Source organism: Panulirus ornatus, chromosome 46, assembly GCF_036320965.1.
Source record: "Panulirus ornatus isolate Po-2019 chromosome 46, ASM3632096v1, whole genome shotgun sequence".
NCBI classification, from domain to species: domain Eukaryota; kingdom Metazoa; phylum Arthropoda; class Malacostraca; order Decapoda; family Palinuridae; genus Panulirus; species Panulirus ornatus.
The window spans coordinates 3422575-3442282 of NC_092269.1; the positions used below are offsets into that span (position 1 = coordinate 3422575).

Sequence of the window (19708 nt, forward strand, 5' to 3'; positions counted from 1 at the left end):
ATATTTTGCTCAGATTTTCAACTTCTTCAGATTTTAATGAAAATCTGGGAAATTGTCGTATTCTATACGGTGATTAAGGATATTGAGTAAAAAGAATGCATTTCGTAGAATTAAGCGCTTAATTACATACTTAATGTTAATTATAATTATATTAATATGCTAACTACTCGACTAATTACACGGATTTTTAGGTTTTCACCACAGAATCTTATTCAGCAGATGTAAAAGCATCTATGCTGAAATTTTCAGGAAAATCATTTTTTTCAAAAAAATCAAGAAAAATCCTTGGATAATATTTTGCTTAGATTTTCAACTTCATCAGATTATAATGAAAATCTGGGAAATTATGGTATTCTATACGGTGATTGAGGATATTGAGTAAAAAGAATGCATTTCGTAGAATTAAGCTCTTAATTACATACTTAATATTAATTATAAATATATCAATATGCTAATTACTCGACTAATTACACGAATTTTTAGGTTTTGACCACAGATTCTTATTCAGAAGACGTGAACGCATCTATGCTGAAATTTTCAGGAAAATCTATTTTTTCAAAAAATCAAGAAAAATCCAAGGCTATAAGCTATAGCCTTGGATAATATTTTGCTCAGATTTTCAACTTCTTCAGATTTTAATGAAAATCTGAGAAAATGTCATATTCTATACGGTGATTAAGGATATGGAGTCAAAAGACTGTATTTCTTAAAACTTACCGCTTAATTACATATTTGATATAATTATAATTATATTGATATGCTAATTACTCAACTAATTACAGGAATTTTACGGTTTTAACCACAGATTCTTATTCAGCGGACGTGAAAGCATCTATGCTGAAATTTTTAGGAAAATCTATTTTTTCAAAAAAAATCAAGAAAAATCCAAGGCCTTGGATAATATTTTGCTCAGATTTTCAGCTTCTTCAGATTTTAATGAAAATCTGAGAAAATGTCGTATTCAATACGGTAATTAAGGATATGGAGTCAAAAGACTGCATTTCGTTAAATTTACCTCTTAATTACATACTTAATATTATGATTATATTAATATGCTGATTACTCAACTAATTACATGAATTTTAAGGTTTTGACCACAGATTCTTATTCAGAAGACGTGAACGCATCTATGCTGAAATTTTAAGGAAAATCTATTTTTTCAAAAAAATCAAGAAAAATCCAAGGCCTTGGATAATATTTTGCTCAGATTTTCAACTTCTTCAGATTTTAATGAAAATCTGGGAAATTGTCGTATTCTATACGGTGATTAAGGATATTGAGTAAAAAGAATGCATTTCGTAGAATTAAGCGCTTAATTACATACTTAATGTTAATTATAATTATATTAATATGCTAACTACTCGACTATTTACACGGATTTTTAGGTTTTCACCACAGAATCTTATTCAGCAGATGTAAAAGATCTATGCTGAAAATTTCAGGAAAATCCATTTTTTCAAAAAAATCAAGAAAAATCCTTGGATAATATTTTGCTTAGATTTTCAACTTCATCAGATTATAATGAAAATCTGGGAATTATGGTATTCTATACGGTGATTAAGGATATTGAGTAAAAAGAATGCATTTCGTAGAATTAAGCGCTTAATTACATACTTAATATTAATTATAAATATATCAATATGCTAATTACTCGACTAATTACACGAATATTTAGGTTTTGACCACAGATTCTTATTCAGAAGACGTGAACGCATCTATGCTGAAATTTTCAGGTAAATCTATTTTTTCAAAAAATCAAGAAAAATCCAAGGCTATAGCCTTGGATAATATTTTTCTCAGATTTTCAACTTCTTCAGATTTTAATGAAAACATGAGCAAATGTTATATTCTATACGGTGATTAAGGATATGGAGTCAAAAGACTGCATTTCGTAAAACTTACCGCTTAATTACATATTTAATAATTATAATTATATGGATATGCTAATTACTCAACTAATTACAGGAATTTTACGGTTTTAACCACAGATTCTTATTCAGTGGACGTAAAAGCATCTATGCTGAAATTTTTAGGAAAATCTATTTTTTCAAAAAAAATCAAGAAAAATCCAAGGCCTTCGATAATATTTTGCTCAGATTTTCAACTTCAAATTTTAATGAAAATCTGGGAAGTTGTCGTATTCTTTACGGTGATTAAGGATATTGAGTAAAAAGAATGCATTTCGTAGAATTAAGCGCTTAATTACATACTTAATGTTAATTATAATTATATGAAATGCTAATTACTCGACTAATTACACGAATTTTTAGGTTTTGACTAGAGAATCTTATTCAGCAGACGTAAAAGCATGTATGCTGAAATTTTCAGGAAAATAAATTTTTTCAAAAAAATCAAGAAAAATCCTTGGATAATATTTTGCTTAGATTTTCAACTTCATCAGATTATAATGAAAATCTGGGAAATTATGGTATTCTATATGGTGATTAAGGATATTCAGTAAAAAGAATGCATTTCATAGAATTAAGCGCTTAATTACATACTTAATATTAATTATTAATATATCAATATGCTAATTACTCGACTAATTACACGAATTTTTAGGTTTTGACCACAGATTCTTATTCAGAAGACGTGAACGCATCTATGCTAAAATTTTCAGGAAAATCTATTTTTTCAAAAAATCGAGAAAAATCTAAGGCTATAGCCTTGGATAATATTTTTCTCAGATTTTCAACTTCTTCAGATTTTAATGAAAATCTGAGAAAATGTCATATTCTATACGGTGATTAAGGATATGGAGTCAAAAGACTGTATTTCGTAAAACTTACCGCTTAATTACATATTTAATATAATTATAATTACATTGATATGCTAATTACTCAACTAATTACAGGAATTTCACGGTTTTAACCACAGATTCTCATTCAGCGGACGTAAAAGCATCTATGCTGAAATTTTTAGGAAAATCTATTTTTTCAAAAAAATCAAGAAAAATCCAAGGCCTTGGATAATATTTTGCTCAGATTTTCAACTTCTTCAGATTTTAATGAAAATCTGAGAAAATGTCGTATTCTATATGGTGATTAAGGATATTGAGTAAAAAGAATGCATTTCATAGAATTAAGCTCTTAATTACGTACTTAATATTATTTATAATCATATTAATATGCTACTTACTCGACTAATTACACGAATTTTTAGGTCTTCACCACAGAATCTTATTCAGCAGATGTAAAAGCATCTATGCTGAAATTTTCAGGAAAATCAATTTTTTCAAAAAATCAATAATATTTTGCTCAGATTTTCAACGTCTTTGTATTTTAATGAAAATCTGGGAAATTGTCGTATTCTATACGGTGATTAAGGATATTGAGTAAAAAGAATGCATTTCGTAGAATTAAGTGCTTAATTACATACTTAATATTAATTATAATTATATCAATATGCTAATTACACGAATTTTCAGGTTTTGACCACAGAATCTTATTCAGCAAACGTAAAAGCATCTATGCTGAAGTTTTCAGAAAAATTAATTTTTTTCAAAAAAAAAATGAAAAATCCAAGGCCTTGGATAATATTTTGCGCAGATTTTCAACTTCTTCAGATTTTAATGAAAATCTGGGAAATTGTCGTATTCTATACGGTGATTAAGGATATTGAGTAAAAAGAATGCATTTCGTAGAATTAAGCGCTTAGTTACATACTTAATATTAATTATAATTATATTAATATGCTAACTACTCAACTAATTACACGAATTTTTAGGTTTTGACCAGAGAATCTTATTCAGCAGACAAAAGCATCTATGCTGAAGTTTTCAGGAAAATCAATTTTTTCAAAAAAAATCAAGAAAAATCCAAGGATAATATTTCTCAGATTTTCAACTTCTTCAGATTTTAATGAAAATCTGAGGAAATGTCGTATTCTATACGGTGATTAAGGAAATGGAGTCAAAAGACTGCATTTCGTAAAATTTACCTCTTAATTACATACTTAATATTAATTATAATTATGTTAATATGCTAATTACTCAACTAATTACACGAATTTTAAGGTACTCACCACAGATTCTTATTCAGCAGACGTGAACGCATCTATGCTGAAATTTTCAGGAAAATCAATTTTTTCAAAAAAATCAAGAAAAATATTTTGCTCAGATTTTCAACTTCTTCAGATTTTAATGAAAATCTAAGAAAATGTCGTATTCTATACGGTGATTAAGGATATGGGTAAAAAGAATGCATTTTGTAAAATTAAGTGGCTAATTACATAATATTAATTATGATTATATTGATATGCTAATTACTCGACTAATTACACGAATTACATCGATTCAGAGGAAAGCATTGTAGATGATGATTGAAAGTTATATTAGGAACTGAATTACAGGTTTAAAAGTGTTACATTGGAAGATACTATAGCTCCAACAACAGTGAAATGGAATACAGAGGCATTTAGAAGCCTTGAGATATCTTGAAAAGACAGTAACAGAATACTAAAAGATTTTGATCCGTACATAGACAAACCTCTTGAAATACTTTACAAGATGTTGATGAAGAAAGATAAATGCTAAGGGAGTGGAAAAGGGCAAACATTATACCTCTATATGAAACAAGGCTGGCACTGAACTTCAATCCAGTCTTGCTGACATGTGTGGTTTGTAAGATTCAGGAAAAGATTATCAAAAAGCAAATAGATGACTTTGAATATAGGAGAAATTACATAAGTGAAAATTTTAGGTAAAGGAAGTTGTGTGTAATGAATTCAATTAGTCCACCTTGGAAAACAAAAGAGTGAGGGATGACCTGATCACAAACTTTAGTAACATTGATGACATGAACAGATAATAAGTCTTCAAAAGATGAAGGGGTAGAGTAACCGAAGGACATATCATGAAATTAAGCAAGAAACTTGTTGGAAAGGATGTAAAGTGCTTTTATAGTATAAAAGCAGTGGATGATAGGAATAGAATGACCAAGGACATAGTTAATGCAGACAGCATAAATAAATTGAGGAAGTTGTATGATAGAGAATGGTCAATAAGAGCACAACTATTTCTCTGTACAGTGCAAATAGTTAATTACATTGTGGGCATCTGTCGTTTAGTGGTTAGCAATGGCCCACCTGTGGTTAGACCTACATGGGTTTGAGTCCTGGAGAAGGCATTTGGTCCACAGCCAACCCAAGTGTTCATCCTCCCTTTGTGGTTTCAGTAAATGGTACCTGGATAGATATACATATAGGAGTACATTAAAGACATGGTACATATTGTACAATATTAAGAGATGGGGCAACGCATGTAAAAACTCTTGCCCCATAATTCACAAAGACAGGATTAATCACAACAAAAAAAGAAAATAGTATTGAATCTGTACAATCTCGTAAAAAGATTTTGTGAATCTTATGACATATTCAGCGATAATTATTACATGGTAACTGTAATGAAGATATCAGTAAAAAGATTTACCATGTATTTGTAAATAATTGCATTTTTGGTAGTGGTTGAAATGAGAAAAGTTACATTCTTATGATCATAATCTTATAGTCTTTGTTGCTCTCAGGAGAGATGTTGGTATAAAAATGTATTTTTTCCATCTGTTTTTTCAGCTATGTGGAAACTTTAGGGGAAGTGCTGGTTGAAATCTATGAGGAGCTAAACCAACCTCTTCCAGAGCCTCTTGTTGTTTTAACAAGTGATGTTGGGGAAGTTGGGGACACTAAACCATCTTCTGTTAACTCACAGGTAAGTGCACTTAGGTTAAGCCATATCCTCCACCTCCTTTCATTATTTTTATATTATTAGATTTTACTTGATTGCCACTTACCACATCAGCAAGATAGTGTCAGTAAACAGATGAAGAAAGACCCATCCACTCATATACATACATATCACCATATACATATATACACATTTTTTTTTTTACATATTCACCATTTCCTACATTAGCATTAAGAAGAGAGGACTGAACCTCAGAGGGAATATCCTTGCTTGGCTCCCTTCTCTGTTCCTTCTTTTGGAAAATTAAAAGGGGAGGGAAGGATTTCCAGCCCCCCCCCCCTGCCTTCTATGGCACACGGAATACGTGGGAAGTGTTCTTTCTCCCCTATCCCCAGGGATAATGTATGTACATATTCATACTATTTATATATACTTGGTAGGTTTTCTCTCACACTATATTTTTATTACTTCCTTACAAGGCCTCAAACTGTTTCTCTGGGTCCATGTATGCTACATACAAATCACCATCCATTTCCCCATATATCTCACACAAATTCTTCAAAGCAAATGGCTCCTCCATGGTGTGTTGCCCTGTACATGCCACCACCCTCTCTATTCACTCTCCCATATTCCTCATTAGGTATTCTAAACATATTCTAGACTGTGTAAATTAAGCTTGTATGTAAATTATAAATATTTCATTTGAAAAAAGATCACTATATTTGAAGTACTTTACATATGTATCCACTGGAGGTTTTTAAACTAGGTATATGATGGTAGATATGTAATTAATTGATCATGAACAACTTCAGGATAGCTCTGTCAAAAGCTACAGTAGTCCACTTGGTTCAGCTGAGAATCCTGGTTCTGGCAAGTCACGAGATGGTCGTCGCATGTTGCCACGTCATCGTTCCTTGAAAGAGGCTAGCAAGCGCAGCATTGTAGTACAAAAGGTAACAAGGACTTTGTCAAGGACCATTAGTGAGCAGTCTAAGCCACAAGCAGCTCCCATTCCTACTGCTTCAGCCTCAAACAAACGTATGTGAAAATTTCTTTTCTTTTAGTTTGCGATACCCTTTATGTTTGCAACAGCATATCACATAACAAAATAACTACTTAATATACATATCTGTAAATTGATTGATTGATTAAGTGGATAACAATATACATATAACATATGACATTATACATGTTGGAAGTGGAGGGACCAAGGAGAAGGGGCAACATGCAGGAGGATGTAAGATGTGCATGGGACAGTGCTAATTAGAGTGATATGGTGTATGGGGGAAATATACTGTCACTGAGCTGAACCTGTTCCAATGTATTATAAAGGAATAATTTGAAAGGCTGGATTTACATACCTAATTCAGCTCATATAATATTCGTCAGAGATATAGGTAAGATAAATGGATTAGGTAGAACATTAAGTAGGAGCATTTGGTAGGAGCCTCTGGAAACACTGCGCTAAAGTTGCCCTTTGCCAGTGGCCTGTTAAGGGTGAGGCACTAAATGCTAAGAAATGGCACTGGAGTTCACTAGTTATGGAGACTCTTTCCGTGGCCACCCCTTTGAGGTAGTTCCAGGTGGGAACAAGCATCAGAGATAGACAATATAAAATAGTTAATGTTGATACATGTATATATTCCTACCTGTTTATTTCTTTTTTCCAGATGGCACTGATAGTAACTTAAGAAATGTGCGACGTAACCTCTTTGTCTTACCTGATGGTGCAGCATCAAAATCAAAGCTACAGCGGTCGCAAACAGTTGGAGCTATACCTGTGTCTAAGCTTAGACGTAGTCCTCGAAAGAAACGCAGAAAATCACATGCCATCACTCCAGTGAAAAGTAGAACTGTTTCAGCTTCACCTAAAGCCTCCCATAAAACTCCCATTAAAGGATTGGTCACACCTGAGAGAGGACTTAAAACCCCAAAATCAAAGAGAGGTAAAGTATTAATACATATGCTATATTTTTCTAAGATTTCCATGGGAATCCTTATCAAGGAGTGTAAAGTTTATGTTAAGGATATGGTGTACCAGGTAAAAAAGAAACAAAACCAAAAGCAAGAACCAGAAACCAGTCAGGCATTGACTTTTTAGCATCCATTTCCTTAATCCACAACTTTTGGATATAAGCTTGTGTATCTACCAGGAAGTAACATTATGAACAACACCCATGCAGTGTTTTGTAAATAGCATTGATGACATTGTTTTCATGGGATTTGCATGTGGAGACACACGAAGAATTAATTTGATTATTTACAGAGCAGTTTACCGTTTTAGAAGATGATTAATAATGGATAAGGGTTTCAGCTCCATTAATTTGTCTAGTGCCTTTCTTAGGTGCAGCTCTATTGGCCAGTACATTAAATGTATGCCTGTTCCCTCTCTGAATAAGCTTTGGAGAAGCTTACTTTGCCGACTCTGCACCTGCATTGTGACAAAGGGAAGAAAATCTCAGGTGAACTATGATGAATTGTCAGCCTCACTGATGTCAGCACCATTAACTGTGTAAAAATAAAATACATCAGGCATCCAAAATTGTTGAATTGTCTTCATTGCTTGTAAAGTAGAAAATATGTTCTTCCAATTGTCATTCCAGCTCTGTAGTTCTTGGTGACAGTTCTTTGCCCTATTTTCTTTTTCAGTCTGAGAAACATTGTCTTTATGCACATTAAAATCATATTTTTTTAAACCTTATCTGTACATTGAAATGTTTCCTTGAAGCAGCATATCATCTCCAAAATCTAATTCAAGATCTTTTCCATACTTGAAATACCCTGTTTGTGATTGTGTATCAGTCAATATATTGAATTTGGGACAAAAATATTTAGCACAGTACAAAGAATAATTATGAATATGATATTGGAATGATGTTGGAATATTGCCTGTTTGAACCAATTCAGTTTTGAGAATAGATGTGTCTCTTTCCTTGTCTTGAGATAGTGCATCAAACTGCTTCTTCAATGCCAGCCACTGCCGTTTTGTCGGAGGCATCTCCACTTTGTATTTCTTTTATGTATTTGAAATCTCATCTGTAAATTGAATTTCTTCATTTTCTAATTTAGCTTCTTTTTCCACCCCACAAAGAAACCTTACCTTGTTTTGAGTCATTATTGGCCTTCAATTTGATATCATCATCATCATTTAGTCTTTCTTTATGACTCCTACCACCCAATATAAACAAACTGGAAATGGTACTTTGGTCAGCATTGCATAAGTCTTTATAATTGTCATATGAATGTTATCCATTCAAATGGTGTTTGTAGTGTGTAGATGTTCTTTAGGAAAAACTTACCACAGATTTGGCACCTAACTTTTGTAGCTCTATCTATCAGTACCTCTGAAGCCTGTTCCCTTCGGGACCTCCCATCATGTGGGTGGCCACTCTCCATTTTATGACTCCCCATGTTTTGTAACAAATAAAAGCAAACAAGATGCAGTCATGTCCTTAGTGTTGATATAATAAAACGTTATCTTAATGCCAGCAATCTGTTAAGGTTATATGCAGACTGATACCACTCTCACTGTCCTGGCTGGGCAGGGCAGGATATTTACACATGCACTGTACTGTACTGTTCACATCAAAATGGCCATGTGGGAAATTATTTATTATTCATGATAGCCCTAGAGTGGATGTCTGCAAGTAACTCCATTGTTCATTTGTTCCTGATGCTCACAAAGGCAAAGGAAGCAATATTGTATTGAAAACCTTTTGTCTCTGAAAAGTTAATTTTATAGCAAAAGTAACTGAATTGTGCTTGACCTTTGTTTTAATCATAGTTATAGCTTTACCAGAAATTAGTGAAACATTTAGATACATCCCTGGTGAATTTACTTTTTGATAATCATAACCTTGTTGAATACTAAATTGAATTATCATTGATAACATTTTTTCTCATTTTTCAGGTGGAGTTTTGGTTCCAGAAACACCAGGAGAAAAGGTCGGTCAGACCATTTTCACCAAACACAGAGTTTGTAAAAGCACCGGTACAACACTCATAGGAGAAAGCCCTGATGTGAAAAGTATGTTCATCACTCCTGTTAAGCATCTCTTCATTAGAAGCTTTGTTTTTCTTACTTATTAGAAAATGTCCACTATAAACTGAGTATGAATGGGAGAGCTGAGGAAGTGTGAACATACCATGGAGTGGCTGAGTAGAGATATTTGACTGAAAGGATATATATGTGTCAGAAGTAGAGAAGAGGTTAAATGATCGATTGAAGAAGGCTTTGGGTTATCAGGGCCTGAAAATGCAGGAGGTTAAGAAGTGTCCAAGTGATAGAGTGAATTGATATACAGGTGACATGCTGTCAGCAGGCTAAACCAGGGTAGATGAATTGGTCATGAGAAACAATAGAAGGATCTATAGGGCTTGGCTTGGTGTGTATGTCTGTTGGAATGGTTTGCTTGTTGTTTATATGTCTTTAACTGTCATGTTTGTTGGAGAAGGGATCTGTATGTTGCTGAAGTATGAATCAGGAGTAAGCTTTTCATTTCTGCTTGGAGGTTGTTGGCTGTTTATGGAGTGCTTTGCATGGGAAGGGTCTGTTGTTAAAAACTTCTGGACATATTTTTTTTTTTTTTTTTCCGGATGTTCAGTGTTTGCGGTTACAAGGCAGCAAGTGATTGTACTGAGTACTTTGTTTTGTGTGGTTTTGTTTTGTTGTATTTTATGTGTATGTGTGTGTGTGTGTGTGTATATATATATATATATATATATATATATATATATATATATATATTTTTTTTTTTTTTTTTTTTTTTTTTTTTTTTTTGCCGCTGTCTCCTGCGTTTGCGAGGTAGCGCAAGGAAACAGACGAAAGAAATGGCCCAACCCACCCCCATGCACATGTATATACATACGTCCACACACGCAAATATACATACCTACACAGCTTTCCATGGTTTACCCCAGTCGCTTCACATGCCTTGATTCACTCCACTGACAGCACATCAACCCCGGTATACCACATCGCTCCAATTCACTCTATTCCTTGCCCTCCTTTCACCCTCCTGCATGTTCAGGCCCCGATCACACAAAATCTTTTTCACTCCATCTTTCCACCTCCAATTTGGTCTCCCTCTTCTCCTCGTTCCCTCCACCTCCGACACATATATTCTCTTGGTCAATCTTTCCTCACTCATTCTCTCCATGTGCCCAAACCATTTCAAAACACCCTCTTCTGCTCTCTCAACCACGCTCTTTTTATTTCCACACATCTCTCTTACCCTTACGTTACTTACTCGATCAAACCACCTCACACCACACATTGTCCTCAAACATCTCATTTCCAGCTCATCCATCCTCCTGCGCACAACTCTATCCATAGCCCACGCCTTGCAACCATACAACATTGTTGGAACCACTATTCCTTCAAACATACCCATTTTTGCTTTCCGAGATAATGTTCTCGACTTCCACACATTCTTCAAGGCTCCCAGAATTTTCGCCCCCTCCCCCACCCTATGATCCACTTCCGCTTCCATGGTTCCATCCGCTGCCAGATCCACTCCCAGATATCTAAAACACTTCACTTCCTCCAGTTTTTCTCCATTCAAACTCACCTCCCAATTGACTTGACCCTCAACCCTACTGTACCTAATAACCTTGCTCTTATTCACATTTACTCTTAACTTTCTTCTTTCACACACTTTACCAAACTCAGTCACCAGCTTCTGCAGTTTCTCACATGAATCAGCCACCAGCGCTGTATCATCAGCGAACAACAACTGACTCACTTCCCAAGCTCTCTCATCCCCAACAGACTTCATACTTGCCCCTCTTTCCAAAACTCTTGCATTCACCTCCCTAACAACCCCATCCATAAACAAATTAAACAACCATGGAGACATCACACACCCCTGCCGCAAACCTACATTCACTGAGAACCAATCACTTTCCTCTCTTCCTACACGTACACACTTCTGAAACCACACTGCTCTTCCCCAATCTGATGCTCTGTACATGCCTTCACCCTCTCAGTCAATATCCTCCCATATTTATATAGTGGTTCCAACAATGTTTTATGGTTGTGAGGCATGGGCGATAGATAGGGTTGTGCGAAGGAGGGTGGATGTGTTGGAAATGAGATGTTTGAGGACAATATGTGGTGTGAGGTGGTTTGATCGAGTAAGTAATGAAAAGGTAAGACGTGTGGTAATAAAAAGAGTGCGGTTGAGAGAGCAGAAGAGGGTGTATTGAAATGGTTTGGTCACATGGAGAGAATGAATGTGGAAAGATTGACATAGAAGGTATTTGTGTCAGAGGTGGAAGGGACAAGGAGACGTGTGAGACCAAATTGGAGGTGGAAGGATGGAGTGCAAAGATTTTGAGCAATTGGGGCCTGAACATATATATATGTTTTTCATTTTCTTTTTTTTTCCATACTATTTGCCATTTTCCGCATTAGCGAGGTAGCATTAAGAACAGAGGAAAGAGCCTTTGATGGAATATCCTCACTTTGCCCCCTCCTTTGTTCCTCTTTTGGAAAATTAAAAAACGAGAGGGGAGGATTTCCAGCCTCCCGCTGCCTCCTCTTTTAGTCGCCTTCTCCGACACGCAGGGAACGCGTGGGAAGTAATCTTTCTCCCTTATCCCCAGGGACATAATATATATCCACATCCAGGCCCCACAGGCCTTTCCATGGTTTACCCCAGACACTTCACATGCTCTGGTTCAGTCCAGTGACAGCATGTCGACCCCGGTATCCCATATCGATCCAATTCACTCTATTCCCTGCACGCCTCTCACCCTCCTGTATGTTCAGACCCAGATTGCTCAAAATTTTATTCACTCCATCCCTCCACCTCCAATTTGGTATCCTGCTTCTTGTTCCCTCCACCTCTGACATAATGTATATATCCTCTTTGTCAATCTTTCCTCACTCATTCTCTCCATATGACCTAACCATTTCAACATACCCTCTTCTGCTCTCTCAACCATACTCTTTTTATTTCCACACATCTCTTACCCTCTCATTATTTACTCTATTAAGACCACGCCTTGACAAGGAAAAATTAGAGTAAATACAAAGACATGTGACAAAATTGACCCTATCCCTTAGAAAATTGGCATATGAAGACACGCTGAAACAATTGGATCTCTTCTCCCTTAAAGAACGAAGACTTTGAATGGCAAGACAATCTTTTATTTTCATTTTTTTTATTCAATATTGAGAGCATACTGAGCATTAGAAGTTGCCACAATTATTGGCTTAAGGCTAATTTTTCTTCTTACAACTTAGAATTTGAAATGTAGAGCTAAACATAAAATTACTTCAACAGGAGTTAGCAGAACAACACCTCGTCGGCTTCAAGCAAGTTTGACTGTCACCAGAAGAAATTCCTTCTACTCTGGTGCACGATCTCGTAATTGGGAACGAGCTAAAACTCGCCTTCTAGCAGATCGAATTCGGGGACTCTCAGATAGACGTAGTTTAGATGCATATCCCTTACAAAGTATGAATGATGCAAGCTTCCTTTTCTCAGAGATAATTCCAACTGATCCCCCATCACAGCAGAGTTTCAGTGAAGAAGATGAAAAGAAAAATAATTGCTCAACCCTAGAAAGAAAGATGCTAGACTATGGACTTGACAACAGTACTAGTACTGCCATGAAGGAAAGATTAGGTAGAGCAGAGACTAGCCATATTGTATGTGAACATTCAAGTAAATCATTATTCACCAACTCTCCTGCAAAGAACACTCATACAGATTTAGCTAGTGTTACATCCTTTACTTCTGGAACAGATTTAAGACAGACTCCTGTAAAAAGAGTTAGAAAGGCTTTGTCACTGTGTACTCCAACAAAAACTGGAAAAGCAGAACAATCTCCTAGAAATTTAGTTGGCTTCCATTCATCAGAAAAAGATAAAATGGACTTTCTGGGCTTTTCTACTCCAGGGAAAGAAAAATTAGGTGAAGAAAATAGGGACACTAGTTCCTTTTTAACGTGTCAGAATCCGGGTACTCCCCAGCAAACCAACCATGATGAACCTTCTGGTTTGTCAGGGGTGACCCCAAGTAAAAGAGTTCAGTTCAATTTGATATTCACCCCAAGTAAACATGTGTCTCCTTCCACCATTCCTCAGACTCCAAAGATTAAGGATGGATGTTTCTCATCACCTCCTCAAACTCCTAAGAGCATTCTTAAAACTCCACTAAAGACACCTGGTAAAACACCAAGAAAGATACCCTTTCATAGCCCTGATAGCTTTGTCCCTTTAGTAAAGAGGTCAATGTTTAGCCCTCTAAAGACACCTTTGAAGAATGATAAAGGTTTGAATTCTCCTCCCAGAAAAGTTCCTTCTCTGTTATCAAAGCCCGAATCAGTTCCAGAGACTCCCCCTCCTCAGCAAAACTCTTCAACGCCAGTGAAGGTTGAGGGTATTGTTTCTTTTTCAGAGGGTGAAATTGAACTTTTGTCTCCTGATAGAAGGCCTACCACTACAAAATCTTCAGCCATTCTTTTCACTTCACCTATGAAAGTGCATCCAATAAGAGGACTATCAGAAAGAAAGATGAGCCCAGAGAAGATTGACAATAGCAAAATTACAGTTAATGAAAATACTGTAAATTCTGAAGATGCAGATATTTCAGTTTTTCCAAATGTTAACCCAGATGATATTGACATGGTGAACTCTCTTTTGTTTGGAGATTTTGATCCAGATTTGGGAATAGGAACATTAGAATTAAGTGATGATGAAATTTTGAAGCTAAACCTCAATGGCATCTTACGATCCCTTTCCAGCCCCCAGAAGAAAGCGAGCCAGTCTCCTGAGGAAATAGGCTTTAAGTTAAGTGAAGAAACATGTAGTTCCTTGCCAGAGAAACAGTTGCCTTTGCTGGACATAAATACTATTCTAGCAGAAAGTACCACTCCTGAAAAGAAAGACCAACATCTAGACTGTGAAAACATAGACTGTTCAGTTAGTCCTGAAATTTCAATGGACCCAAAAATAAAATTATACTTAGAGAGTATGAACGCTGAGCTCAGTCAGAAGAGTCATGACAATTGCTCAGCAGTGGATGGTAAGACAGAGTCAGCGAGAATGTCTATAGTTTGTGGACATAAAAAAGTGGCTGGCACTTCACCCATCAACTCTGTCAGTCTTACTGCAGATGTTGAACAATTGATTGAAATAAAAGGAAAAGAAAAAATGGCTTTAAAGGAGGCAGAGAAAAACATATCAGTTAGTGACACAGAAGTTGACTTGCCAGTAAATAAAATAAAGAAACGTATTTTTGTTCATGAAATAAAAAATAATGTGTGTGCAAGCAAAGAAAATATGATACATCCATATGAAGTGAGGGAGAACATGTCTCACAAAAATGAAATAACAGAAGTCAGGAAAAGTGAAACCATCAAAGGCACCTTAAAAGGAAGAGAACAATTTACTCCAGGAGAGAAAATATGCCAAGGTGGATCACAAGAAGGAATGTCTGCAAAGGAATCAGACTTGAAAATTTCTGCTAAAGAAACAAAGAAGAGAGTAGCTGTCACAGAAGCCAAAGAGAAACATGGTAAAGAGAGGAAAAGTACAATATCTCCGAATAAAGCAAAGAAACGTTTCTCTTCCCTTGAAACAGTAAAGGAAGTAAGGAATGTTGTAGGGAAGAGGATGTCTGCAATTGAAGCAAAAGCTATTACTTCCAGCATGATACAGGTTTTGTCAGAAAAAAGTCCTGTAAAATGTTCTGCAAAATCATTTAAAATGCCATCTTTCAAGGATGGTAATGAGTCTGGAAACACAAGAAGTGAAAGAAATGATTTAAAGAGGAGGAGATTTTCAGAAAGGAGAAATGAGCAGAAAAAGAAAAAAAGCAATATTGAAAAAAGAAGTATTAGAACTTGTAGGAAGCTTATACAGTCATTTTGTGAGCTCAGTAGTGAAAGCGAGTATTCTGAGGATGACATGTTCCTTGACGACAAATGGTTAACGTCAAGTACTCAAAAGAAGAGAAATTTTCATAGTAATTTTATATTCCCTGATAAGTTTGATAAACGTGAAACATTGGAACCTGCCCCCTTGATGAATGCTGAAAACTTCCTTCATTCCCCATCAGATAAGTCAGAGGTATCCTCAGCTGTTGGAGACAGGAGTGACAATGGTTCAAGAAAGGAAACTGGAAATGAAAATGAAATGGATATATTTCCACAGCAGAAAAATGATAATTCAGAAAAAGTGTGTGAGCAGCTAAATGGGAACCTTTCCCTTGTTGACAAACATCTCTCCACAACACAGAAAATCCCATCTGAAACTGGTAAAGAGACTGTAACTCAGAAACAATCAGAAATTCCATGTGACTGGAATATGGTGAAGCCTAGATCTAACAAGAGGAAAAGCTGTGAGATGAATTCTGAATTTAAGGATGACCCACAGAATCATGTAAAAAACATGAAGATGAGTCAAGACAGTAAGGTGGTAAATGGTGGAGAAGGTAAATCTGAAAGTATAAAAAAAGCAAAGAAGAAGAAGAAGGGTGTTAAGCTGAAACTCACAAGAAGTGGGGAACATTACCAGGTCTCTGAAACAAATACTTCTGTGGATGGCTCAGACCTCAATTCAAGTGGTGATGCAAAACTACATTATAACAAGAGTGAGAGCATATGTTCAGATCATAGTGGTTCCCTGAATAATTCTCTCTTAAGCAATAGATGTGAAACTTCATTTACAAGAAAAAAAAAGTGTAAAGAAACCAAATCTGTGATTACTCCACTTAGATTTACTCGTCATATGTCAAAAGACCTTAGTGTATCACCAGAACTTTTCCAAAAGCTAATAACCTTATCTCCAACAAAAGCAACAGATACTTCTGAAAGAGCAGCTGATGAAGCTTTGGGTAAGAAAATTGAATTTGAAATGATGCACATAAATAAAGTGCTCAGACACTCCTCTGAAAACAGTTCAGATGTGGAAACTGTGACTTACACACAGTCCTCTGATCATAGGAGAAAGAAGTCTTTTGACAACATTATAGAGGAGGAATGGTCTGTTAAGAATGTACCTGGCTCTCCCACTATGAAAACATTTATCCGTAAACAAAAACAGAAATACTGCATAAGAATGAGCCCACGCATTGAATTGTCTCCATTACCTAATAATCAGGTAATTAAAAAGTTAATAACCAACCAAAGTAACGTGGCTGAGGTAACAGATGTACAGGAACACTTAGTAACCAATCATCTACCCACACAATCATCCCCATTTGATAAGAATCATGGGAAAAACATGCAGCTTTCCAATCCAAGCTTCCTGAGTTTAGTTCATCTTTCCGTTTCACCCATTCTCAGTAACAGTGTGCCTCAGGACAGATTCATTAGTGAAAGTGCCTCGCAGTCACAAATGAAGCCAAAGTCCAGTCGAAGATTATACAGAAGCAGTAAGGAAAGTTACTCCTAAGTCTGTAAATACTGTATAGTTGCAAAGAGCTAAAGAGGAAATGAATGAATCCTCTTGCCAGCTCCTGTAAATATTATAGATTTGTACAGATTATTTCTTGTATAGTCCTTAATTTATAAAGCTTTTTGTTTACTTTTTGTGGAATGGTAAATATAATTTTCAAAAGCACTAATAAGATTATTTTAATATAGTTTTACCAATCATGTTCAGATTTTATGTTTGTAGTTTCATATTGTACATTTTTTCCATCTTAAAGTATTATGAATTATTAACCCATCTAATTAATAGATTTATGAATATCTTACTTTATGTTTCATTGTGTCACATTTTATTTCATTACTGTATACAGACAAATAAAGATTGATTTATAATTTGGCAATATCTGTTTTCTTATTATCCCTCCACTAGTAGGGGAGGGTGCCTCAAGGTGATTATTAAAATATCCATTTGACATAAACATACTGAGCATTCTGTTGAACATCAGTAACAGTCTGCTTACACATATTGCCATAGGCTTTAATGATACATGATTCTTTCTTTATTCTCATACCACCTCAAATACATCTTTATTTGATAAGACTTTTTCTAACTAATAAAATTCTTCAACATCCTTTTCTCTAACAAACCTTCAAACACTAAACTGTGTGTAATGATTTAGTCTTGATCACATGACAAAATCAGGAAGTTGTAAGTTCTAAAGTGTCCTCATTGCTAAAGGTTAATTCTATGACTTCATATTCTCCATCATTATTTTGAGTACTTTTTGCAAATGTAGGCCTGCTTGGAGACTAAAGGGATAATGGATAAGTCTGTTTAAATCCTAAGCTTTAAATAAATAGGATCATTTAATAGCAATATTGTGTCAGGTCACTAACTCTTAGAAGAGGCTATTAGATAAACTGGTAGAGCTAATAAATGTATAAATATCAAGTTGCAAAATCATATATAGAAAATAGCAAACACATGAAGAAAATAATTTTGAGACTTGGATCATCTGCTGAGCAAGACACTACTCAAGCATCGTGAGCAATTATCCTTAAAACTGATGGTAGTTTATCATACCAAAGTGTACATATGTAACATTTTATCTTTTTTCTTAGGAGCTGGGGGGGGGGGTTGTTCCCTCTAAGGCTCAGTCCTCTGTTCTGGACTCTACCTCGCTGATGCAGGAAGTGGCAAATATGTATGAGGAAAAAATATTCATTTTTATTAATCACTTTCCCACATCACCAGGGTAGCACCAGGAAACAAAGAAAATATATATATATATATATTTCTTTCTTTCATACTATTCGCCATTTCCCGCGTTAGCAAGGTAGCGTTAAGAACAGAGGACTGGGCCTCTGAGGGAATATCCTCACCTGGCCTCGTTCTCTGTTCCTTCTTTTGGAAAATCAAAAAAAAAACGAGAGGGGAGGATTTCCAGCCCCCCTGCTCCCTCCCCTTTTAGTCGCCTTCTACGACACGCAGGGAATACGTGGGAAGTATTCTTTCTCCCCTATCCCCAGGGATAGATTTATGTGCTGAAAAAGGACTGATGATTGGGAATACCTGGTTTAAAAAGCGAGATATACATAAGTATACTTATGTAAGTAGGAGAGATGGCCAGAGAGCGTTATTGGATTACGTGTTAATGGACAGGCGTGCGAAAGAGAGACTTTTGGATGTTAATGTGCTGAGAGGTGCAACTGGAGGGATGTCTGATCATTATCTTGTGGAGGCTAAGGTGAAGATTAGTATGGGTTTTCAGAAAAGAGGAGTGAATGTTGGGGTGAAGAGGGTGGTGAGAGTAAGTGAGCTTGGGAAGGAGACCTGTGTGGGGAAGTACCAGGAGAGACTGTGTACAGAATGGAAAAAGGTGAGAACAATGGAAGTAAGGGGAGTGGGGGAGGAATGGGATGTATTTAGGGAATCAGTGATGGATTGCGCAAAAGATGCTTGTGGCATGAGAAGAGTGGGAGGTGGGCTGTTTAGAAAGGGTAGTGAGTGGTGGGATGAAGAAGTAAGAGTATTAGTGAAAGAGAAGAGAGAGGCATTTGGACGATTTTTGCAGGGAAAAAATGCAATTGAGTGGGAGAAGTATAAAAGAAAGAGACAGGAGGTCAAGAGAAAGGTGCAAGAGGTGAAAAAAAGGGCAAATGAGAGTTGGGGTGAGAGACTATCAGTAAATTTTAGGGAGAATAAAAAGATGTTCTGGAAGGAGGTAAATAGGGTGCGTAAGACAAGGGAGCAAATGGGAACTTCAGTGAAGGGCGTAAATGGGGAGGTGATAACAAGTAGCGGTGATGTGAGAAGGAGATGGAATGAGTATTTTGAAGGTTTGTTGAATGTGTCTGATGACAGAGTGGCAGATATAGGGTGTTTTGGTCGAGGTGGTGTGCAAAGTGAGAGGGTTAGGGAAAATGATTTGGTAAACAGAGAAGAGGTTGTAAAAGCTTTGCGGAAGATGAAAGCCGGCAAGGCAGCAGGTTTGGATGGTATTGCAGTGGAATTTATTAAGAAAGGGGGTGACTGTATTGTTGACTGGTTGGTAAGGTTATTTAATGTATGTATGACTCATGGTGAGGTGCCTGAGGATTGGCGGAATGCGTGCATAGTGCCATTGTACAAAGGCAAAGGGG

At 35.9% G+C, this 19708-nt stretch overlaps 1 protein-coding gene across 1 annotated transcript in view; it reads left to right on the top strand.

Annotated features, from left to right (window-relative positions):
• Positions 1-17463, top strand: part of LOC139763070 (uncharacterized) — a 54413-nt gene extending 36950 nt beyond the window's left edge. Inside the window, exons 10-14 of the mRNA XM_071688668.1 lie at positions 5569-5704; positions 6493-6718; positions 7351-7626; positions 9591-9707; positions 12970-17463. Coding sequence (XP_071544769.1) covers positions 5569-5704; positions 6493-6718; positions 7351-7626; positions 9591-9707; positions 12970-17087 — 4873 coding nt within the window. The 3' untranslated portion in view covers positions 17088-17463. The remainder of the gene's footprint in view (positions 1-5568; positions 5705-6492; positions 6719-7350; positions 7627-9590; positions 9708-12969) is intronic.
• Positions 17464-19708: the final 2245 nt, after the last annotated feature.